General features: G+C 45.8%; 1 protein-coding gene and 1 long non-coding RNA gene across 3 annotated transcripts in view; one reads left to right on the forward strand and one right to left on the reverse strand.

Annotated features, from left to right (window-relative positions):
* LOC147244609 (syntaxin-1B) overlaps nt 1-24,864 on the forward strand; it is a 42,950-nt gene that overhangs the window by 2,516 nt on the left and 15,570 nt on the right. The window contains exons 2-4 of the mRNA XM_086185369.1: nt 17,919-17,993; nt 18,253-18,352; nt 21,560-21,634. Coding sequence (XP_086041495.1) covers nt 17,919-17,993; nt 18,253-18,352; nt 21,560-21,634 — 250 coding nt within the window. The remainder of the gene's footprint in view (nt 1-17,918; nt 17,994-18,252; nt 18,353-21,559; nt 21,635-24,864) is intronic.
* On the reverse strand, nt 9,160-11,589 carry LOC147244610 (uncharacterized). Of its 2 annotated transcripts, none has more exons than XR_015110095.1 (3): nt 11,417-11,589; nt 11,036-11,149; nt 9,160-9,417 (listed from the first exon to the last, which is right to left on the reverse strand). It is a non-coding gene; the product is annotated as an uncharacterized LOC147244610 (long non-coding RNA). The 2 variants fall into 2 exon arrangements; XR_015110094.1 differs by having other exon boundaries at nt 11,396-11,589.

Genomic DNA, 24,864 nt, shown 5'->3' on the forward strand with positions numbered 1-24,864 from the left:
CTATCCCTCAATTCATCCATCCAGCCATCATCCCTCCATCCATCCCTCCATCCATCTATCCATCCATCCCTCCATCTATCGATCCATCCAACCATCATCCCTCCATCTATCTATCCATCCATCAATCTATCCATCTATCTATCCCTCCATCCACCCATCCCTCCAATTATCCATTTATCTATCCCTCAATTCATCCATCCAGCCATCATCCCTCCATCCATCTATCCATCCATCCCTCCATCTATCGATCCATCCAACCATCATCCCTCCATCCATCTATCCATTATCTATCATCCATCCCTCATCTATCGATCCATCCCACCATCCATCCCTCCATCCATCTATCATCAATCCCCCACTCATCCCTCCATCAATCCATCAGTCCCTTATCAATCTATACCTCCATCATCCATCTATCATCCCTCCATCCATCTATCATCAATCCCCCTCCATCCATCTGTCTATCAATCCCTCCATCATCTATCCCTCCAGCCATTTTCCCTGCATCCATTATTTGTCCCATCTAAAAACCCATCCCTCCATCTATCCCTCATCCCTCCATCATCCATAATCTATCATCATCCCTCCATCTATGTGACTGATATATTTTTAACTCAAACATGTGGTTTGACTGGTGTTTTGCAACCTCAAGGCAACTAGCTAACATTAGCTATAGCTGCTGAGCATGCTAACATAACATGCTAATTGTCCATGTATGTTTGGTGACATGGGGATAAGTGAGTTTGTTGTTTCACCTTTTACAACCTGTCAGCTCAAACAACCACCAGCAACTCCACATAGTCGTCTTTCATGCTAACTTGAAACTCAAACATCAAATGCTAATGTTTAGCTATTAGCTTGGGCCTATGGGGCGATCGAATGCCATCTTGGAATCCACTGAGATTTTACTCATTTGCAGAACAGGTGTGTGTGTGTGTGTGTGTGTGTGTGGGGGGGGGGGGGGGGGGGTCAACAACTATCAAAGGTTGTTCCAGACCAGCATTCTGACAGTTCCCAGGCAGCAGTGGTGCCTCTGACACAGCAGCAACATGGCGGCAACCTTCGTTGTCAACTGAACACAAGAGGAAACGGCCAAAACAATAAAAACCTAGAATCAGCTTTCGCTTAGCAATATTAAATGTTAATTTTGTTTAACGTAAACCTTTTTTTCATTCATTTATGACATGTAATTCTGTTTCTAATTCTCATTTATTGTTTACATGTGTGAATGTCAGACTTTAGGGTTTTTTTCTTTCGCAAATTTTGATTTTTTTTAATAACATTTCAGACAGGATGACAAATGCTGTCAGAGTTTATCTTCATCCCTTCATCTTACTAGCCACCTTTTCTCTCATTCTTCTTCTGTTTGTCTTCTTTCCCTCATCCGTCCATCCATCCATCCATCCTCCCTTCTCATCTGTCCATCTCTAGGCCTTCCTCTTTTTACCGGATCATCCCATCCTCCATCTTTTTCCGTTTCCTTTGTCATCTCCGTCCTTCCTTCTTCCGCCCATCTGTTACGCTTCCTGCCTTTCCTTCCTTCATCCATCTCTTCTGAGTTGGATTCTCCACTTTTTCGTGCCAGAAACCAAAGCAATTTTTTCTTTTTTTTATGTGATGGAGAGTAAATCTTTGCCTTCTCCTGTCGGCCATCTTGGATTGCATGATTCAGAGTCAGAAGTGTCTCTACGTGATCCTGCCGCTAACAGATGCTATGACATCACGCAGCAGCAGCAGCACGATTGTCATGATTATATTATCACGTCTCAGTCTGAACAGATAACGTGGGTGCGATAAAGCGAAGAGAAAAAAGTTGATAAATAAAACCTAGAAATGATCGTTGACTCTCCACTGAGTCGCTAACACACTGAGGAGTAGGTGTGAGACAACACGACAGCTCTGATAAAACCAGAATCACAATAAAGCATTGCCGCTTTTATTTTGAAGGCCCATGCCCAGATCCAGGATCAGGCCTGACAAAAAAATAGATGAAGGTCAAGTTTCCTCACAACCCCCTCGAATATCCAGCAAATGAGAAGCCAGACAAGAGAGGGACCGGAGACTCACGCCGTCCCTGGTTGGGGCCTTGACGTTGGCGTTTGTGCGGTCGAGGCCTGAACACACCTGGATAGTCGCAGCGCACCACAGCGCCGCTAAAAGAAGCTTACTGACTTGTTTGTCCCCTCAAATGATAATGGAAATTGTCCTGCGTGTCATTTTCCCTGATTATATGGAAACATGTTCAGATTCCCATACGTTTGTATTGGTTACCATGGTGATTTATCAGGTTGAACCAGATCTTACCAGGCTAACCTGCTCATCCTGCTACCGTACAGGCACACGAGCAGGTTTTTTTTTTTATGCCAAGCTTCTCAAAGACATTTTTATATTTACATGAAAATTAAAGTTCATCAAACACTTTGCATTTTTGTTTGTCAGGTAACGAGACAAAAATGCAGAATTAAAACCGTGACATGAGTCACTGTAAACTTCGGCTGTTGATAGAAACTGATGAGATGAAGGTCGTTCATGGACGCTCTTATTGTGGGAATGTTGCTGTGGAGAGGAGAGAAAAAATGACTCACAGATAGAATAGAATAGTTTCATGGTCCTGGAAGCACCAGGTGGGTGATCTGGCTTTGGTTTGGTGTTTGTTTTATGTTTATCACCACACACACACACACACACACACACACACACACACACACACACACACACACACGTGTGCGCGCGCACATCATACATTGCATACATTCGGCTTCAGACATTCATCCTAACATTTCATGATTTGCATTGTTTGTTTGTTTTTTGGGGGGTTTGTACCAGAGGGGTTTCAAGTCCTCACAACATGAGTAATTCAAGCAGACACTCACCTGCTGCTGTCTCATCTCCGCCGACTCCGTGTGACTTGCTCAAGGGCACCTTGATGGCGGCGGCCTGACGCTCCCTGCTGTCCGACGCTTTCAAATTAACGCTACGCTCGGGGATCCGAAAGCTTCAGCCACTTCCTGGTTGTTTGCTGGTGTTCTGAAACAAAAATTGAAAGCAAATTTTACACATTTATTGAATTAGCCTGGCAGAATGAGGACGTGGAGGCCCCACTGCCCTGTTAGCTTCTGCAGGTTTCTGTCAGAGTTGTTCCACTCTCCTGTGAAGGACTGATCAGCTGCAGGTGAACCGGCTCGCTGCTCTGTGCTCACTTGTTAACAGGATAAAACGCGAGTATCCAGCTCAATACTACATGGCTTCCACAGAGTATTTACTTTAAAGGGACTTATTTGACTGTGCATTAAAGGCCACCTCGTTAGCCTAGCTGTTAGCATTTTGAACAGAATTGTTTATGGACAATAACGGCTTTATGTTCCATGGGGTTGAAATTTAAAAATGTTTTAAAAAACATGGTGCACTCCTTTCACGGTACTCACCAAACAATTTACAAAAACAGTCGGTGTTCTTCTTCCCTTTCATAGTGTGCTACTACCCAGTGGCTAGCAGCTAGTTAGCATGCATTGTAAGTTTACAGTGTGTGTGTGTGTGTGTGTATGTGTGTGTGTCTGTGTGTGTGAGAGAGAGAGAGAGAGAGAGAGAGAGAGAGAGGGAGCAGGCACCATGTCATGGTGTTGGATGTCTGAAAACCATTTTGTTACGCTGATAAGAGAGGTTAAAGGAGAGTAAAAGCTGCCTTGTCCTCCATCTTGGGTCAGAGCTTGGAGGACAGCTGGTCATCCATGGGTTACCTCGTGTGTTCGGTGTCTGCGGTGCTGTTTTGCCGTTTCTCCGATGTTTCATGGTGTGTTTGTATTCCATGTCGGAGCATCTGCTTGGCGTTTTACAGTTCACCAACCATGCCGCTAAGTGAACCATGCACGTTGATCCTCTTCAGTCTGGATGATGATGATGATGATGACGATGACACAACAGAATGTGGTCGAAGCTTTCGGTGTTCACTCTGGAAGTATGTGTGTGGCTACAGGCTTGATGCTAATGATAGCTAGCTCATCTGTGTGTGTGTGTGTGTGTGTGTGTGTGTGTGTGTGTGTGTGTGTGTGTGTGTGTGTGTGTGTGTGTGTGTGTGTTAGTGTGCGCCTATGGTCATCTTCCAGCCAAGTCAAGGTCAAACCCGCCATCACTGGCGGCTTGCAGGAGGTCACTTTCACTTGGCAGCTGTCTGAGGCTTTGCTGGTTTACTTCCTGTGTTTAAATGTTTCTCTGGTTGTTGATGGTCTACGGTTTGAGGTCGTGGAGCCGAGGTGAGACTCGGCTGACCCAGATGTGATGACGTCTCCCACTTCCTCGTCTGGCTGTCCTCGTTAATGCGAAACAAGCCTGAATCTGAATAATTCTGTCTCAGTCCTCTGACTCAAACCAAGTGTCCCCTCCAACGGCTCGCTGATGTCACATCAAGAGATGAAGGTGTAACCTGCCAGAAAAGACCAGAATTTAGACCAAAACAGGATTCATAAAAGGGAACTAAGACAAGGAATTTGACGTGAACCTCAGTCACAGACCTGAAACAGTCATGGAATGGACCTTTTCAAATATAGATTGATATACTAAAATAATTCCTACGAAATTATATTGATGATACATGGAAAAGGTCACATTTCTATTAAAGTATGTCGATTAATTTAATAGAATTTAATCAAAATATAAAATTTTGTGTTACATCGGTGACAAATTCTTCAGACAGACAACTGTTGCTTAGCCAGAAAGCAAACGATCACATGACCTCCTGACGAGGAGCTCAACCCAAACCCTCCAGCAGCAGCCAAAGAATAGGAGTCACAAAGTCCTCCTCCTTAAATTTACATTGAAAAAAAAAAATCTGGATTTTCACCTAAATTCTTTCTCTTCCAAAATGTTTTTGGAACTCTCCTAAATGCCGTCCCCACCAAAAATGTCCCAGAATAAACAAAAAAAAAAAACCCAAAAAACAAAAAAAACAGTTTATATTTGTTGTCATTTTATAAAAACATCTTCCCTCCTGAAAAATGTCCTTCCAAAGACAAGCAAGACCCTCGCGCGACATGATAGCGGACCACATCTGCTGACTGAAGACAATCCTGTGTGCGTGTGTGTCTGTGTGTGTCTGCGTGCGTGCGTGTGTGCGTGCGTGCGTGTGTGTGTGTGTGTGTGTGTGTGTGTGTGTGTGTGTGTAGGAGGCTGGTCATGTGATTTATGGCAGCGTCCTCCTTTAATGGTCCTGAAATTGTCGCTGGCCTCTCTTGTGTGTGGGTTTTATGTGTTTGCTCGTGTGTGTGTGTGTGTGTGTGTGTGTGTGTGTTTGTGTGTATGTGTGTGTGTGTGTGTGTGTGTGTGTGTGTTTGTGTCCCCTCATGTATTATAGATAGACCCCTCCCCTGCCGCTGCTCGGCGAGCAGCAAACATCATCCTCCTCCTCCTCCTCCTCTTCTCGGCCGCTGGAGGCTGATTTATATTCCAGACTTTGGTTGATCCTCTCAGCCAATCACAGCACAGCGCATCCATGCTGGCAGGTGCTGGACGCTGGCCATCGTTGATTCATCCTCGTCTCAATTGCCACGCGGTGGCTGAGTGATGGGAAATGTAGGCGAGGCGGTGATGTCGTGCTGATGTCAGAGGTCCTCTGAGACGCTGTCATGTCTGTGTGAGGAGGAGGAGCTTAAGCAGCAGCAGGGATGGACGGATGTTTGTGTCCAAGCAGGACGTTGGAGGACATGATTCACCTGCCGCTGGAGCCGCTGGAGCCGCTGGAGCCGCCGGCCGCCGGCCGCTGTCACTGTTGGCTTGTTGATTGTAGCGACACACATCTTCTAGAGGTCGCGTTCCTTTGTGGGCTGCGTTCACACATCAGAGCTGATTTGATGTTCTAAAGAAACAAACCTCTGATCAGCTGCTCCGTGGTACCGTCTCAGACATGCTGGATCAATGTTTGGGGTCTTGCTGAAGGGCACTCAGGCACTCGGCCCTGAGCAAGGAGGCGGAGTGTCAATAGTGGCGGCCGCACTCATTACAGGTCGTTATTGGATTGAATTAAAGCAGTAAAAGCCTGAACTCAGAAGACAGAGCCCAGATTAGCTGCTGCTGCTGATGTCTGACAGGACGCCACCATGACCTCAGCATCAAAGACACCTGCAGGAGGAAGTCAAATGCTTCCCTTTTCAAAATAAAGGGCCTCATATGACTTAGATGACCTGAGAGTTGACTTGTTTTTTGCTTGACCTGACTTGACTTGGCGTGACGCCTTGGCCACTTAAATCGGCCCCTAGACTGATCTAATGAAGCAAGACTGGACACGAACAAGCGACCTGGACGAGTCCCGACTCTCCACTGACCAGAGACTCCATCTTATTTTTGACTGAATTCGCTGCAAATGGTGAAAGGTTTTCTTGGACTTGATTTGATTTGCCTCTTTATGTGACAAATCGAATGACTTGGACGAGTTCATCTAACTACAGACCTTGAATGAACCAAGACCAGACTTGAACATCTTCTAAATGACTCGGACTGGAGTTGACTAGCTTGACCTTTGACGGTGAGCTGCCTCGTGTCTTGGACTAGAATTAGTTTGTCTTCATGGATTTTAAATGACCTGGTTGGAATTACCCAAGTCAGTAACCCTAATGACTTGGACTTGTCTGAAGTGACTAGAAACTTGTCTTGACCTGTGTTCCTTCAAATGTTCATGCCTCTAACTTCTCTTGACCTGGGCCGAGCTGCCTTGAGTGACTCCAGGCTGATGTGGACTTGTCTTGGTCGACTATCGCAGCTGATCAGATCAGATCATAAACCGACGAGATGCTGCCAAGTGTGTGAACGCCTGTCTCTCTTGACGAGGAGATCTGGGTCGATGGAACCTGGAAACTCTCACTAACATGTTACGAGTCTCTGGGGGACAGGAAGTGGAATCAGGACACTCCGATGTTTCAGGACCGACGTTGGTTGGTTCCTGAAGGACGTTTCTAGTGAGACAGGCCGACGTGTTCGTTAACTCCGGTCTGCTGCTCTTCCTCACGACTGCTGTTGTTCCAGTGTTGAAAACTACAGATGTTTATTTGAGGGACTTTTTACGTTTGAGCGTCAAAGCCTCAAATCTTAGCCAGCAGGGATGGTTAGCTAGCGGCTAGCCACCCCCGCCACTCGTTAGCTTGACGTTGGTAAATCATGTTGAATTCTTCCGCTTGCTCAGATGCTGCTGAGGAACACATCGGTGTGCAGCTCGTCCTCCATTTTCTCACACAGCTGAGAAATTAACTATTTTCCTCTCTGATGAATTTTCTTTTTTTTTTTTGCCCGCTTGCATTTGCACCTGCTTGGGTCCTTGAATTATTATTTTTTATGTCATTGTGCAAAACAGTTTCCTGCCATGCGGTCATCGCGCCTCCAGCGAGTCGTACAGAAATGCGAGGAACCTTTTAGCATCTTCATGAGATTCGGGATTTTAACTTGTCGGCACAAATACTGCTGAGGTCAGAAGGACATGGACGCGTCCGTCCCTGCCACGTACACGAGGTCAGACACGACTGGCATAACAACGCAGTTTGATGAGAAATTTAAAACTCTTAAAAACAAAACAGAAAGACATACAGGGACGTGCAGTCACGTGTGTGGTTGCTCACTTCCTGCGTCCCCCAGCAAAGTCAGACAGCTAATGAGAGTCAATTTGCATTTTATTCTCCTGACGGACAATTATCTGAAGTTATCATCTCTACCAGGGAGGTCATGTGATCCGTGTGTCTGTCAGCAGGGTGGAGCACGACAGTGAGATTGGTTGAGTGCTTCTCTCACTCTTGGGATGGTAGCATCCAGATTCTTGGCCTTGTCTCCGTTTTCCTGCTTTGGCTTTGCACCAAATTGAATGTTTCGCGTTTCATATTTCAAGAGTTTAACGAGGATCTTTGTCATCCTCTGTAACAACAAGGTGAGACTCTGCTCTTCCTGCTTCGCTTTCGTGTGGGAACGTTTCGGTCAACTGAGGAATATTTGCTGTTGAGGAGAGAAATTCCTTCTCTCTGTGTTTTACTGACACAATTCAGTTTTTGCCTCTACTGAAGTCTTCTATTATTTATGTTGTGGAAACGATCAGAGACTAAATCAGGATGCAGAGAGGACAAGTCAGATGAAACCAGACTTTGGCTCAAACTTCATTCTGCTGCACGTTCTGAGAGACAGACAAGAGGAGGACGAGACGAGGGCGGGCGATTATGACGCCACGCGGAGTTCATTTGTGTTTCTAAGACGGATCGAGGCCACAGGAATAAAGTGAGGAGGAGGATGAATGGAGAGGAAACCAGGTGACCCAGTTAGTGAGGGCACCAGCGTGGAGGCTTCGGTCCACGTGAACGGCTTCAACATGAGAACCTTTATCTTCATCATATTTATCCTGAAGCAGGCGACCACAGATGCAGGATCTGTTCTCAAACAGGAAGTACCGTCAGCATGCAGGGTTGGCGGTGGCCTATAGAGGCCGCTGGAGGACTTTTGCAACTCAGCCTACGAACTGATGAAGGTGATCTGGTCATCATCGATAATAATCTGGTTACATTCTGTGTCTGACCACTAATTTACCACATGATTAAACCGCTGACTCTGATTGGGCGTCCAGCAGCTCAGGAGGCAGCATGGCTGTCGGGTCATTGGAAGGTTACAGGTTTGATCCCCAGCGGTGAGGTCGAGAGGACGTCATATGAATACAGTCTGTTTTTACTCCTTCCTGAAATGTACCAGTAAATAATGTGTTGCCATAGCAACCAGGATGCAGCGACACCTCTGTTGTTTACGTGTAGCGACAACAAGTGACGCTGATGCAGCTTGAGAAACCATCGGAGGATTTAACGCCAAGATTAACATCAACTGACTGCGACACTAAAAATATAATCTGAACCTCTTTTTACGTGAGCGCAGCCCGTCAGTACACCTGATCACCACAGGGGGCGACGATGACATCACTAATCATCCTGGCAAATTGTAATAACTGTTTGCCAAACTTATTGGCGAAAGACTTCCAGCCTTGCTAGCATGACGTTAGCCTCTCAGCTCATTAACAAGCAGTGTGGCTTATGTCTTTGGTTGGAGGCGGTAATGTTAGAGTTGTGTCCATGTTCACGTGCACGCACGTGTGTGTGTGTGTGTGTGTGTGTGTGTGTGTTAGTCAATAAACCAACACAGCTTAATCTTCTTAATAAGTCATTTGCTCTTTATAAGACACAAACACTGCCCGCCATTCGGTGGCAGTTCAGTGAGGATGGAGGTGTCATGGCGGAGGTGGTCACGCAACCGACCGCGGCACTGAGATGCCTCACACATGCTTTTCCTGGAAGTTTTCCTGGTTTAAACCTGTTTTTCCTCTGGGGTGACGTGGTCCAGGTCTGTTTGGCCCTGTTGACATCCAGCGTTTCTTTAGGCGCCGCCTCCAAGCTGATGCAGCTCCTTCACCCTCTGAAACAACAAGAAAACATTTAGCAGCTGTGAATTTAGGAAGTGACGCCGGATTCAGAATTCCTTCCAGTAAACCTCTGATAGAACCTGTTCATTGATCAATGCTCTTGGAGGAGCGGTGATGTGACGGCTGATTCTCATCAATACCTGATCAATACTTGATTGAGGTGCTGTCACTGCTCTGTTGTGCATAGATGTAACTTTTGACCTCTGACCTTTAACCTTCACTCCTGAGCTGTTAAACCTGAATATGTTTCAACAGTTTTACAAATTCCCGTTAATTTTCTCTGTCAGTTGTTGGTGAAGGTTCTCAGTCATTCAAGGGTCACAGCATCTCTGTGTCGTAACAAACCTCCGGCACACAACCTGCTAATCAGCAGAAGAGTGGGACAGGTTCACTGCCCCGTTGACGCACTTATAAACCCAGAGGACCAGATCTGAAACAGTCCAGCTGACACAGCACTTTTTCTGTCTGATTTTCTGTCAGTAGGACGGGGAAAACTTTTAAAAAGAAGAGAGATTGTTGTTGATTGAAGTGTTGAAAATATCAAAAAAGAAAGAATGCTGGATAATGAAAAATTAAAGTAAAAGGACCCGGGACTGAGCCCTGGGGAACACCACATCAGGGGTGAATGTTTAAACCTGATTCAACAGTCGTTTTCAGCATAAATCTTCTGAACCACTTGTTTGTGGACAAAGACTGTCAAATTCTACCAAAGCCCAAAAAGTTTCAGTCACAATTAATACAAACAAATGATGCAGTAACATGTGAAGTAACTTTTCGCGCAAAAGCGTTACTTTGACTTTTTCCATACAGGGCATCTTTTATTTTGGAACACTTTCAATGATACACTTTTGCACTGTGGTGTTTTACTTCCTCCACCTCGGTTCTCTCCTTTTCTTCACCCTTTTCCTTCCAAATGTTCTTTTTCTCTCCCTCCATCTTTTTCGCTTCCTGAATTTCTCCTATCTTCATCTTGTCATCTCCTCCTCACTTTCTTTTTCTTCTCATCTGCTGAAATATTTATCGTCTCCTCCTCTTCTTCCCTCTCACCCTCTTCCTCCTCTTTTTCCTCCCTCCTTCTGTCCATTACCAGCCCCCATAAAAGACCCTTTTCTTTCCTTTCTCCTGCTTCTCTTTACCCCCTCCCTCTGGCAGCTCCTCAGCTGACGGCAGTCCGAGTGGTTATTTATAGAAGCAAAGGAAAGAAAGACGAATGTGTGTCTGTCCAGGATGGACATTCATTCATTAACACAGCAGATGATGTCTTCATTCATGTTTGCACCCATCTGAGAAATCTCTGCTTCAGAATAAAGTGAATCAAAGACGTGAGACACTTTAATCTGGAAGATCCCAATCACATCCCTCTGCTAAACGGTAGACGATGATGGATCTGTGTGTGTGTGTGTGTGTGTGTGTGTGTGTGTGTGTGTGTGTGTGTGTGTGTGTGTGTGTGTGTGTGTGTGTGTGTGTGTGTGTGTGACTCGGATCATGAGTGGATGCCACTAAATACGAGTGAGAAGGACCCACAGGATCCTCGATGACCGGTGGGTCACTCAAACCACATTTGACCCCACGTCCGTCACAGTGCAAACGCTAAAATGTCCTGAAGCGTACCTGACAAGGATGCAGCAGGAGAATATGTCATGTGCATCAGCCCTGGATGCGGTGGTTGTTTTGATGACAGCAATCTGGTGCTGGTGCGAAGACCGTGGGCGGGGCCCTTCGACCCTGCAGAGGAAGTGATGTCGTCAGCTATGAAAACAGTCAGCTGGACATGTCTGATGGATGCAGGTATAAACAGGGTTGTCTTCCTCTGTCCACTCATGATCCTGAGACACAGGGTGTATATGTGTGTGTGTGTGTGTGTGTGTGTGTGTGTGTGTGTGTGTGTGTGTTTGTGTTTGTTCATATTCTGTCCCAAGACTAACTGGTGCCACGCAGGGCAAAGATGGCGGGAGCTAGTGCGAGCTTTACCAGCTAAAAGGAGTCCCTTACAAAGGTTTCCTGAAATGGAGGTGTCTTATTTGGAGGGATACGGTTCCACTGGAGCTTCAGGAGGCCGCGCCCACGTGATCAGAAGGTTAAAACCGCTAGAATTCAGCTTCAGTCCGACTGGAGGCTGTCGAGTTTTGTTTCCCAGTGGGATCCGAAGACGGCAGTTGACTCTACTGGCTCATCGTCTCTGTCGTCTGTGTTCGTCAGTTTGTCTTATTCAGCTGTGGAGGGCTCACGGTGCATTCAAGTGCTGGTAAAAATGTCGGAACACACCCACACATCAGTGTTTGTTCCTCTGGGTTCGACCTGCGCGGTTCTATTTGTGTTTGGCTGCTTCTGGTTGCTTTATCTTTTCCATGGCAGAATAAAATCATTCAAGTTTTTTTTTTGTTGCTTTTTTTGTGAAAATCAAACGAGGTTCTCAATGTAAAATGAATGATTGGAAAGAAGAATCGGAGATGAACGTAAGCGATATGTAACACACACGCAAACACACATACACACACACACACATCTAGGAGGTAAAGGAAACACACTCTGACAGCTGAGGTCAGCGACCTGATTTATGTGACATCAAACGAAGAAAGAATGAAAGAAAACCTTGTTTCAGTATCGTTAAACATCGTACAAAGACGTTACACAGAAGATGATGTCATCAGACTTCTTCATTTTACAAAGGACGGTGAAATAAAATGGTGGTCCCTTACATTTACAGCGTTTGCCCCCCCCCCCGTTCTCCCCCATCTCTCCTCCTCCTCCTCCTCCTCCTCAGCCTTCATCATGTCTTCAGCTTCCTCTCCCGCTCTCCTCCCATCAACACTCCCTCTCTTCTTTATCAATACAGAGTTCTGTTAGCCTTAGCATGTTTACAGTCAAATCAGCAAATTCCATCAGACATGTTCGCCAACATGAACGGCCGCCTCATGGCCTCGTCTGACCCGGTTGTCAGTTTTGATCCAGGAGCTCGACCGCTACAAACCCTCCACGTGAAACGGCGGTACCAGAATCACATTTAGGACCTTTGAACAGAAGTGAGGCCATGTTGGATTTTATGAGCTCATCTCCAACATGTTTTAGTCCCTTCAAGTTTTATTTGCTGAAGCCAGGGATTTTCTTCACCAGAAGGACTCAAACCGTGCCAGAGCGGGTGACACGTCACTTCATACTCTCATGATTAGGTTTTCTGAACCAGCAGCGCCTATTGATCCACCGGTAATCAATAAATCTGCTGATTTGTGCTGGTGTGTGTGAGTGTGTGAGTGCGTGAGTGTGTGTGTGTGAGTGCGCGCTTTGCTCTGTGAGTGAGCAGTGTCAAGGAGAAGCATGAACACACACACACACACACACACACACACACACACACACACACACACACACAGACATACCACCTCACAGTTGGCAACAATAAAAAGACCAGAATGTGAGCAAAAAATGTGAAAAATTGCAATAAAAAATTTCATGTACAGCAAAATAGCACATTTTTATTTTTATTCAAATAAAAAAATAGTTAAAATATTGAAAATGTGCAAAAAAATATTTTAAAGGAAAGCAATGAAGTGTTTTACGGATATTTAAATGTTGAAAACATTTCCACACTAAACTGTGATCAGGTTTCTTGTGTTTATGAAACTTCAGTTTCTCGTTAGGATATTTTTTGGTTCTTTAAAAGATGAAAAGATATGAGTATGAGAAAAAAACGTTAAAAATCTAAATATCAAGTGTTCCCCTGGTGACGCTCCGCCACTGACTCAGGCTTCGTTGAGCCTCAGACTGGGAGACGCCGCTCCTGATGGAGTAATCACGAAGTTCTCCGGCTGCGTTTTACACGGTGAAAGACTTCAATCATTCAAAAAGTCAGATGTGTTCGTTTCCATAGCAACAAGAGCAGCTAAACAACAGCTGCCAAAGCTGCAGCTGGGCGTGAACGCATCATAAGTCCTTACTGGTCAACTTCACCGATGACATCATCGTCTTGATAAACAGACACCAGCACAGTGAGAGACACTGGTCATATCTCCTGCTGCCAGTAGGAGGCGCTTATTTAGCAAAGGCTACACTGCCTTAAATCAGAGGAGGGAGGTCAAGGGGATGTGTTACCATGACAACCATGTGACTGAGGCCATCGTCGCCATGACTGCTTGAGGGCGTCAGCCACTAGTATGTAAATATAACTCGCCTTCGTTTACGGCGGATCCTGACTTGTTCCCTGTGAGGTCCACAGAGGAGTCGCGGTCTGATGGCGACGACAGTTTCTTCTTCTCTAGTTGTTCTCAGAGGGTCATCAAGTCCTCCGCTGTCACATCAGCACAGTGATGCCTTCAGGGACCTGCACACACACACACACACACACACGCACACACACACGCACACACACACACACACACACACACACACACACACACACACACACACACACACACACGCTCTCCTGGCTCCCACTTTCATGTTCAGATTGCATTTGAAAGAATGATGAGGTTGAAATCGTCAGTCGTGAGGAGGTCAGAGGTCAGAGGTTACCTTAGGTGATGTCAGCTGACCTGAGTTTGCTCCCCACATTCACTTTTATCACTTAATTCTGGTGACCTCAGGAATCAGTTCCATATTTATATTTATTGATACATGAATCACTTCGATATTCATTAACGTGATGTGAACAAGGACACACAGCAAACATGTGACAGGAAGTGGATTTTTCTGTCTCTACTTTCATACCTGATGTCTGTGGGAGGAGCTTTACCTCAAACACAGGACAGTGACAGTTGTATTTGTGTGTGTGTGTGTGTGTGTGTGTGTGTGTGTGTGTGTGTGTGTTGTGTGGTGATAGTGAACGAAGGCGTCTCTTTGTTACTGAGCTTATCTGCCATGAACAGACGTATTCAGCGTCATTGTGTTGTCGTTGAGATTCAGCATCTCACACAGACACACACACACACGTGCAACTCTGATAGGTGGGGGCGGAGCCACTGGGAGAATCAGCAATCCCGCAGTGTGTTCTGGTCGGCGAACGTGTCCCTTTCCCACAGAAACATCCAAGAGAACCGAAACACATCAGAACCAATCAGGTGAGAGGGTTCTCTCACCTGATTGGTCAGATGTGTCAAATAGAGGAACAAACTGTTAAAACAACTTTAGTTTAAAGATAAGTACCTACAGTTACGAGACTTTAGGAAATCAATCAGAACATCAACATGTTGGTAATTAAGGCAGTGAAAAAGAGTCACCTTGCACAACAATAAACGTAAAATCAGGGTTTGCGATGGAACAGGAAGCGTCACACCTTTCTGTTATTTGCAGGGACATATTCCCTATTAGCTGCTAACTGTTAGCTCCTAGTTTTTAGATGCTAACAGTTAGCTTCTAGCCATTGGCTCCTTGTTCTTAGATGCTAGCTGTTAGCTCCTAGTTCTTAGATGCTAGACATTAGCTCCTAGTTCTTAGATGCTAGACATTAGCTCCTAGTTTTTAGATGCTAACAGTTAGCTTCTAGCCATTGGCTCCTAGTTCTTAGATGCTAGCTGTTAGCTCCTAGTTCTTAGATGCTAGACATTAGCTCCTAGTTCTTAGATGCTAGACATTCGCTCCTAGTTTTTAGATGCTAACAGTTAGTTTCTAGACTGTAGGTCCTAGTTCTTAGATGCTAACTGTTAGTTTCTAGCCATTATCTCCCACTTTTTAGACGCTAACTGTTAGGTTCTAGCTGTTGGCTCCTAGAGTTAGACGCTAACTTTAATCTTGAAGCTGTTACCAACTAGTTGTTACTAGCACGCGTCTATAAAGAATCGATCTATCGATGAACAGATGCGTCTGAACTCCAGTACCACACACCTGAAGCTGGTCAGACACCTTCAGGGAATGTTTCTGACTCCATTGGCAAGCAAGAAACTCACTTGGGAGTGCAACTGACTTTCAGCTTCATCCAGAGGGGTAGAGCGTCTGAGGGTGCCATGGCAAAACACCTTAAAATATGGAGACGGGGAACTTTGATGTTTCCCCTCCAGTCGTGAAGTTAAGTTTTTGTTTTTATTTTTTTTTATTTTAGAAACTCCAGCACATGACAAGGGCAGCATGCAAGCTACCTTGTTAGCTTCTTGCTACCTTAGTTAAAAAAAACAACAAAACAAAACAACTGTCTTGCATGAAACAAATCTTTTACCACTGCAAAGGTCACATTTCAGTGGCGCTGGTCACTCTGGCAGCAGGATGATGTAGATAAGAGGCTGATTTTCAGCCATGGAGGGGCGGAGCCTGGGGAGGGTGGTGTTTGGGGGAGGGGATCAGTCCAGACATCAAGCTTGTGTTTCGTTATTTCGTTGTTTTGATTTCATTTTTAGTCTCATATAATCGTGCAAAGCTATGAAGGTGGGTCCCTGTGTGTGTGTGTGTATGTGTGTGCGTGTGCGTGTGTGTGCGTGTGCGTGTGCGTGCGTGTGTCTGGCACAGCTTTCCCGTCAGCTCTGCTAGCATGCAGCTAGATGACATCATTAGCATCCCACTCTGAGCTGCTGGCAGGTGGAGGCGGGGATGCTGCCATCCGTCTCTGTGGGTGCCACCGGATCCAGGTGGAGGCACCTGAGCAGCTCAGAGGGGAGGAGACTCACGCGCAGGTCCTTAACGACACGTTTCGGAGGCATTTTCAAGTATTTGCAGGTTTTCCACATCTTGCAGCCTGCAGTTCTCGCCTACTTGACCTGTAATTTTGGTCACATGACCAAATGGACATTTACAGGCAGACACTATGATGGACTCAGCCAAGTTCATCGTGACTTTAAACTCAAACTGGCGTCGAGCCACCTTCTAGTTCACCTTCAGTTGGGAACTCAACACTTTTGATGAGATATCAGACTTGAAGTCATCACAAATTCTGTCCAGAAATTAAAAATCATTTCATCTGTATTCACCAGCGTCAGCGGTCGAGCCAAACTAAAGAATACTTAATTATGTGACGCTACTAAAGGGGTGTGGCATTGTGATTGACAGTAGCAACCGCTAGTCACCTCCATGCAGATGTAAGACCTCTGTACACGCCGTCAAATACAAGACACGGTACAGCAAACTGATGACACGCCATCCAGTCAGCTGGCGGCGCCCTGCCTCCACCACTCAGACCAGACTCTGTATCCTGGATATTTTTGGCTGTATTTTTGCTCGGCAGGAGGATGAGGAGACACTCCAGTCGAGCTAAATGGAACACAGCCACCACGTTCATACACTGATGTTGTAGAGCAGTTACATCCTGCTGGGACTTGGCCACGCCCCCGAGCAGGATGATGACACCTTGTCATGCCATCCTGTCACAAGGCTGTCATGTTTGTCCTTCCCCCATCTCTGTTTGTGTTTGTGTGTCTCCTTTACGGAGGGACGCGGAGGTGGGGGTTGGGGGGTGGCAATCCATGAACAGTCTCAGATAAAGTAACAGATTCTGCCTCATGCTAAGTGGCTAGTTGCTAAGCTAAACATGTTTTCAGAGAAGCTAGGGGCCATTCAGGGAACGTTTGAGGCAATTGTTTTTTGCTTTTTTTTTGGGGGGGGGGGGGCTCCTGACTCAGAAATTTCTCTGAAAATAAAATAATAAAATACTTGTTTTTTTACTGAGCAAAAGTTTTGGGTCATGAAGCAGTGACCCCACCCCCTCAGTCTGGATCCTAGCCAGTTCCCCCGGTGTCAGGGGCAACACCGGCGCTGCTGGTAACCAACGCAACCAACACACACACCAGCACACACACACCAGAACACACACACTAGAACACACACACACCAGCACACGCACACACACACACACCAGAACACACACACCAGCACACACACACCAGAACACACACACACACACACACCAGAACACACACACCAGCACGCACGCACACACACACACACACACACACACACCAGAACACACACACCAGCACGCACGCACACACACACGCACACACACACCAGAATACACAGATTGTCAGAAGAAAAGTCAATCAAACTGGATCCAGTCGGTCACCACTGAACTCTACCGCCACACATTTATTAAACTACCTACTATTTCAGTTGGTCATTGAGAAGACCTTTTATTGTGATAGTGAGATCAACCAGACGCGTCTACGGAGGGTTAAAACCGCCTGAACATAAAAAAGTATTCATTTATTGATACATTTTATGATTTCTATTCGTGTCTGAGTTGTCGCTGTTTATTTGTTTCCGTTTTAATTCGTTTCATTCCTTCACCAAACTGCTGTCAGCCACGCCCTCGTCACATCTGGGCGTAGACATTCAGGAACACAGTTAAACGTGACGTGGGAAGTAATTAAGGATGAAAACAGCCTGCTTGAAGTGATGATTCAGTTAAACAATAATCAGTGTTTTCATCTTCTGTGTTTGTATTTTCAAAATGTCCGTATTTGAGGATTTGGTTTCTCTCTCATTTGATGAATTAATTCCTCCACATCCGCCTGCGCTGGGAACTCGGGTTCAATCTGAGGGTGGCGTTGTTTAATGTGTCGTTCCCGTCTGTTGGCAGGCTAAGGACAGCGACGACGATGAGGAGGTGGTGCAGGTGGACCGCGACCACTTCATGGACGAGTTCTTTGAACAGGTGCGTTGCCACAACACGTCCAGTCACGTATCTGCCCCACCCACCTGGACACCTGTCGGGGTTCAGCCACGAAGGATCAATCACATGATACGACTCAGCCAATAAGGACAAAAACATCACACTTGGATGTTTTTTTCTACGGCGACTTGTTTCTACAGGGAAGCAAATGTCTCTGTAGACAGGAGACAGACCTCTGTGTAAAGCCCAGGTGAGTACGTCCCACGATGACAGCATATCGATGCGTTTCCTGTATTTTCAGGTCGAGGAGATCCGAGGCTGTATAGAAAAGCTGTCGGAGGATGTGGAGCAGGTCAAGAAGCAGCACAGCGCCATCCTGGCGGCGCCCAACCCTGACGAAAGTAAGAGACGTTTCCATGGCGTCACTGCAACTTCTCTTCGCTACCTGGCGATGGAGAACTCCCACCCCAGCGCCACCACCTTCACTTCACTAACATCCAAACAGAACAGACACAGACGTCAGTTTGTCGTTATCGAATCTTGATGCCTGACAATCAAGTCAAGCAGCTAAAAGCTAACCACCGACATGTTAGCGAGCAAGCTAGGATGCTAGCAAAGGATCTTCATCATCATTGGCGTGCTCCAGCAATCAGATGAAAGCAGATCACATCACTTCCTGTGCAGACAGGAACTTTCACCTGGTCTCTTTTATTATTCTGACCGTGATGTAGTGGCGATGGTGGCGGTGGCAGGCAGTGAGGGTCAGTGTTGTTATCTCAGAGGCTCATTGCTCAGCTTGACTGTAACCTTTCAGATTATAAATAAAGATTTCAAGTGTTGGATCTTCTGCCAGGAGCGCGACCCTGAGCCTCTAAGTGAGATCTAATCCCGTTAACTGCTCGCCATCTCAGCCCCAATGAGCTCGCTGGCAAACATCCATCAGATGCCACCGTAAGTCACTTCAGTCAATGACAGATCCGAGAAACCTGACAGTCACTTCAGAGTGACCCGACACGCCATGACTCGGCAGGAATGAGTCAGTCAGGGAGGCCTGGAGGCGGGTCACACAGGCGTTTGCTTCAAGGTCACCGGAGCAAGAAAACTACCATCAACATACTAGTACGCAGGTACATTTACTGCAGTACTGCAGTAGCTCCTGGAACGTTCTGTCTTGATGTTTAGAGCTTTCAGAACCGCTTCCTTCTGATAACGTCCGTCCAAGCCAGATGCACTGTTTCTACTTTGATCATTGCTGTTTACATTCTCCAATTACAAAATGATAACAACAACGATGATGACATAACAATGATAACAAAAATAACAACAACAACAACGATGATGATGACATAATAGTTACTCATTTACGTCTGTAGTCTGATTTGTAGTTCAACTCCACAAAACTACAAATGGCAAGTTGTTTCCTTCTATGGGCAGAGACTCACAGCATTGACATGTCATCACAAACAGTCACAATAAAACTGCCTATGACATCACACTGAGCGCCCTGTCGTTACGCTGGCGTGACTTTCATCCTGTAAAAGTGCGAAAGATCTTAAAGTTCTCATTCTCATCACCAGGAGCCGCGCACTCACACACACACACACGCGCGCGCACACACGCGCACACACACGCACACACAGTCTTATATGTATCATCTGTCTTTTTATTCGCATGTCAGTTTTGTCCTGTTCTTGTTTTTCTCGTCTGCATGTTGATGCGTTCAGTTTTGGTTTTTTGTGAGGAAATGATGATCTTTCTTTTCTTTCTCCTCCCATCATCCCCTCGTTCCGTTCTCCTTCACCCCCCCTCCTTGTCTCTCCGTCACCGTTGTGTTTGACGCTTGCATGCTGAAACCAAAGTCGTCTGGTTGAAGTATTTAAACTGCATGAGGTCCCGTTAACGAGGAGGTTAACCGCTGGAGACAAGTGAGTCTGTCTGACTAAGCTCCACCCCCTCGCCACTCCTCTCTCTCTCTCTCTCTGTTACAATGATTTGCTCATCCTCAGATGGATGGAAAAATCAAACACGTCCAGGCACAGAAACGTGTGTATTTACATAAAAAGATGTGGGAATTCAAGCTGATTAAATAATTAACAGATAAGAAGCCGTGACATCATCATCATGACCGAACGGCGTAGTTGTCTCATCTTTATCATTCCAGTCGGCGTTCCCACTTCTAGTCTTCCTCCAGGTGAATATGTGTCGCTCCTCCTCTTCTTCTCCTCCTCAGTTCTGGGTCAGTGACTGCAGCGCAGCCTGAATAATGCATGCTGGGAGACGTAGTGAGAGGAGCATCCATTCATAAAGATGCTGCTCATTCATTCACCTGCTGATAGAGCAAAGATTCACTCTGACACTTGGACTGATGACATCACAGCTAGCGTGAGCTAATTCAGTCCCGTATCCATGATGTGGCGTATGGTTTTAGATCATCCTGGCCGAGACCTTGTAACCATGGAAACATGATTCAGCCACGATTGTAACCTCTGATTAGTAAATATGTCACAAAACGTGTCACAAAACAACAGGAGCATCACTTCCTGGTGTTACAGACAGCTCCGCCCCCAGGTCTCCTTTCACGCCGCACCTCACCATGAGTCCTCCCATTGGCTCAGGTGACTGAAGCATGTCACCAGTGGCTTCAGATATCTGGAACCTGTCTGTGACACATCAGGAGGCCAAACGCCACCAATGCACCTTCCATCTTGTAAATAAAAGTAAAATTATTTTAAATTAAGACTCAACGTGTGTGTGTGTGTGTGTGTGTGTGTGTGTGTGTGTGTGTGTGTGTGTGTGTGTGTGTGGGCGTGTGTGTGGGCGCGTGTGTGTGTGTGACTGCAGGATCACACACAAACTAAAATACACACTATCAGCGCTGGCAGTAAAAGTCATGACTCAGCAGGGTTTTTATGACAAAGTCTGAAATCTGTAATAACGATGATATGAAGGGAAACGTGAAAGCTGCTGTCATCACCTAAACATTAGCACCCCATGCTAACGGAAGGATGGAGGGATGAAGGATGAAGGGATGAAAGATGAGGGATGGAGGGAGGAGACGGGGGAGGAGGCGGTCAGACGAGGGTGAGTCAGAGGGAGAAACGGCTGATTGCAGCGTCTGAATGGCACTGCAGCAGTCGTAAATCTGAGCTACTGCGGCACGCACACACACACACACACATACACGTGCACACACACATACACGTGCACACACACATACACGTGCACAAGCACACACACATACACGTGCACAAACATACACTCACACACATACACATGCACAAGCACACACACATACATACACACACGCACACACACACACGCACACACACATACATACACATGCACAAGCATACACACGCGAGCATACACATGCACAAGCACACACATACACACACACGTATACACACATGCACGCACAAACACACATGGCTGACATGATGTCACTGTTTGGGGTTTTTTGTTTTTTAGTTTGTTTGTTTTTTTACTGATTGTCAGCGAATGCAGCAGCACTGGCTGCTTCCTGCCACCTGACCTGTAAGAACCTTGTCAGGTTCCATGTCAGAACATGAAAAATGAAAGCCATCCACTCTTTGTTTTCCTCTCTGCAGAGACCAAGCAGGAGCTGGAGGACCTAACAGCTGACATCAAGAAGACAGCCAATAAAGTTCGCTCAAAATTAAAAGGTAACGTCCGAGTCTTCTCGTCACTCTGGTTATTTGACATTCATACGCCGACCATAATGTACTGTCCAATGAGCTCACGTGAAAAGTTCCTGTACCGTCTAAAATTATCGATATCAAACGATATTCATTATATGCCAGTGTGACTGAAGGGGCGTGTCCCAGGTGGATGTGACATCATTGTTTCCCTTTGTTAAGTTCATCTCTTGAGCTTTTACAGTTGATTCTGTCATTGTTCCGCTGGTCAACGGTCCAGGAGGCCGATGCCTCGCCAACGTAACCATTGACACTGCTTCAGTGGTGTCGATAAACTAGCGCTGACGCGGTCACTTCACAGGCTGTTGAAAGTGAATGAAAGAGTGTCACATGACAGCTTGTGACATCACCAGCGTCGAGAGGATTTAGGGTTTTCCACTTACAAGATGAGCGTTCAGCTCCGCCTCCACAGCGACCTTCAGAGAAATTATGCAGAAATGTTGGTGGTGATTTATCAAGCCAGAATTACACACACACACACACACACACACACACACACACACACACACGCTCGGCCACACAATGACCAAAGGGCTCAAAGCTATACATACACACATTCATGATGAGGGTTCAAGGACATTCCTGCTTTAATACAATGAGCCGGAGGTTGGAACAGACACACACACACACACACACACACACACACACACACACACACACACACACTCACACACATGCACAGACATTTGCACTGCTGTCTGTGACACCTGAACCATCAAGTCCCCTCAGGTTTATTTATATAAAGACTTCAGGACAGACATTTCATACGAGGCAGGTCGCGTTGAACACAAATCCTTGGAAGGGAAACATCCTGGACCACGGCAAGGAAAACGAAACAAGACAGAGACAGAGGGAAATAGTAAAAGATGGTTTGTCACATTGGTCCTCACTAGGATAAAGATATGAGTCAAGTCGTGCACACACACACACACACACACACACACACACACACACACACACACACATACTGTACATATGACACTGAGAATAGCAGCAGTTGTGGAGATAAAACTATCCCCTGAAGGCTTCATCGCTATTGGATCACACACACAAGCATGTGTGCAGACACACACACACACACACACACACACACACACACACACACACATACACAGAGGTGATGTAGCAGTAGACATGCTCCACCCATCGTGGGGCAGGTTCACATCTTTCAAAACTTATTTATCCTAACTTATGAATCTGATTATGTATTTTAAGTTATAATAATAATAATAATAATAATAATAATAATAATAATAATAATAATAATAATAACAACAATAATAATAATCATAATAATAATAATGTTATTATGTTAATAACTAATATTCCTACCATGACCTCTACATATGACCTCGCAGAATTCTGTCACCTCTTCAATCCACACAGAACCCAGAGAACACAAAGGCAGCTGAAGTCTTCTGTGGTGTCATTGGCCTCTTATATGTAGATGCTAACGGGAACATGCTAATAGTAGATGATAACATTCATTCACTCCTCATGGAGACGAATATCAACTAAAAATGGTTGCAACACGAGGTCTTGTCTGAGTGACATTCAGCTGCTAGCGTGTAGCTGTGCGCATGCTGCTAGCATGCAGCTGTTAGCATGCAGCTGTTAGCATGCAGCTGTTAGCATGCAGCTGTTAGCGCGTACCTGCTAGAGTGTAGCTGTACGCATGCAACTGTTAGCATGCAGCTGTTAGCGTGTACCTGCTAGTGTGTAGCTGTTCGCTTGCTGCTTTTAGCATGCTGCTGTTAGCATGCAGCTGATAGCGTGTACCTGCTAGTGTGTAGCTGTTCGCTTGCTGCTTTTAGCATGCTGCTGTTAGCATGCAGCTGATAGCATGTACCTGCTAGTGTGTAGCTGTTCGCTTGCTGCTTTTAGCATGCTGCTGTTAGCATGCAGCTGATAGCGTGTACCTGCTAGTGTGTAGCTGTTCGCTTGCTGCTTTTAGCATGCTGCTGTTAGCATGCAGCTGATAGCGTGTTTCCAGCTGTCAGAGTAGAATCAACACGTTTCTTTGTTTGTTTGTATCAGAGAGGAAACAGCGGGAACAAGGGCTCAGAGAACCCAGCAGATTCATTCCAACAGGGAACAGAATAACTCAGAGATTCTTCAAGAGCCTTTTTCATGATAGTTCCTGTCACTTTCTCCGCATGCTGCTGTCAGAACATTTAAGCTGCTGTTAGAACATTTAAGCTGAACCGTACCTGCAATGATAAAGATTCTGGTCATTTTCTATAGCGAGATTCAAATGTTTTTTCATCATGAAAATATAATAAGAGCCGATGTTGAGGGAACGTTCCCTTGCTGCCACTGGAGTCACAGCTTGAGATGTCTTCCAGGAATGTTCTCACAATGTTCTAATGCCATGAAATTTTTTTTTTTGTAGATTAAAAAAAAAAAAACATTCTGGGAACATAAAGCAGCTGCAGAACGTGTTTAGCAAATGTTGAGACCTGAGCAGCCTGTTTGATTCCTGGCAGCTTCGCTGTCAGACGAAATGTGGAGTGATGTTCATGAATGAGTCCTCAGGTTCTAACGTTCCCGTAAAGGTTTGATCAAAATTAAGAGAATATTATTCTACCAAGGAGAGGTGCATTCTGGTAGGAAAAATCCCTTCAATCTGTTGCTTACTCACACACACACACGCACACACACACACACACACACCCCGACAGTGATTTTGCTGACTCATCGTCGATCGAGTGGAGCAGCAGGGCGACAAGCCAGGACACACACACACACACACACACACACACACACACACACACACACACACACACACACACACACACACACACACACAGGAAAACATTATATAAGCATTTCATCTCATCACTTGCTGGAGACAAACCAACATCATAGAGTCACATGACACGAACCTGTCGCTGGTTGCCATGGCTCCCAAAGAGCTACACACATACAAACACACAGACACACACACACGCCTGTTTGATGTAGAATACTGACGACAGCTGATGTTGGTATTCAGTGGTGGTGTTGCAGTCCAACTTCCTCCAAACATCAACGTCCTGCGACGTCAAGTTTCAACGTGAAAATCTTAGTGGTGGTGTTGTTTGTTTTTTGCCCTAAAAACGTTCCCTTCACCTTCAAAGAACTTTGGGAACTTCTCGAGGCAACGCCCCTCACACTAGCAGAGAGAACGTTCTTTTACATTTGTACCTGGGGAACCT

The sequence above is a fragment of the Aulostomus chinensis genome, chromosome 18, assembly GCF_037954235.1.
Source record: "Aulostomus chinensis isolate RoL2024-O1b breed Wild chromosome 18, RoL_Achi_v1.0, whole genome shotgun sequence".
NCBI lineage: Eukaryota > Metazoa > Chordata > Actinopteri > Syngnathiformes > Aulostomidae > Aulostomus > Aulostomus chinensis.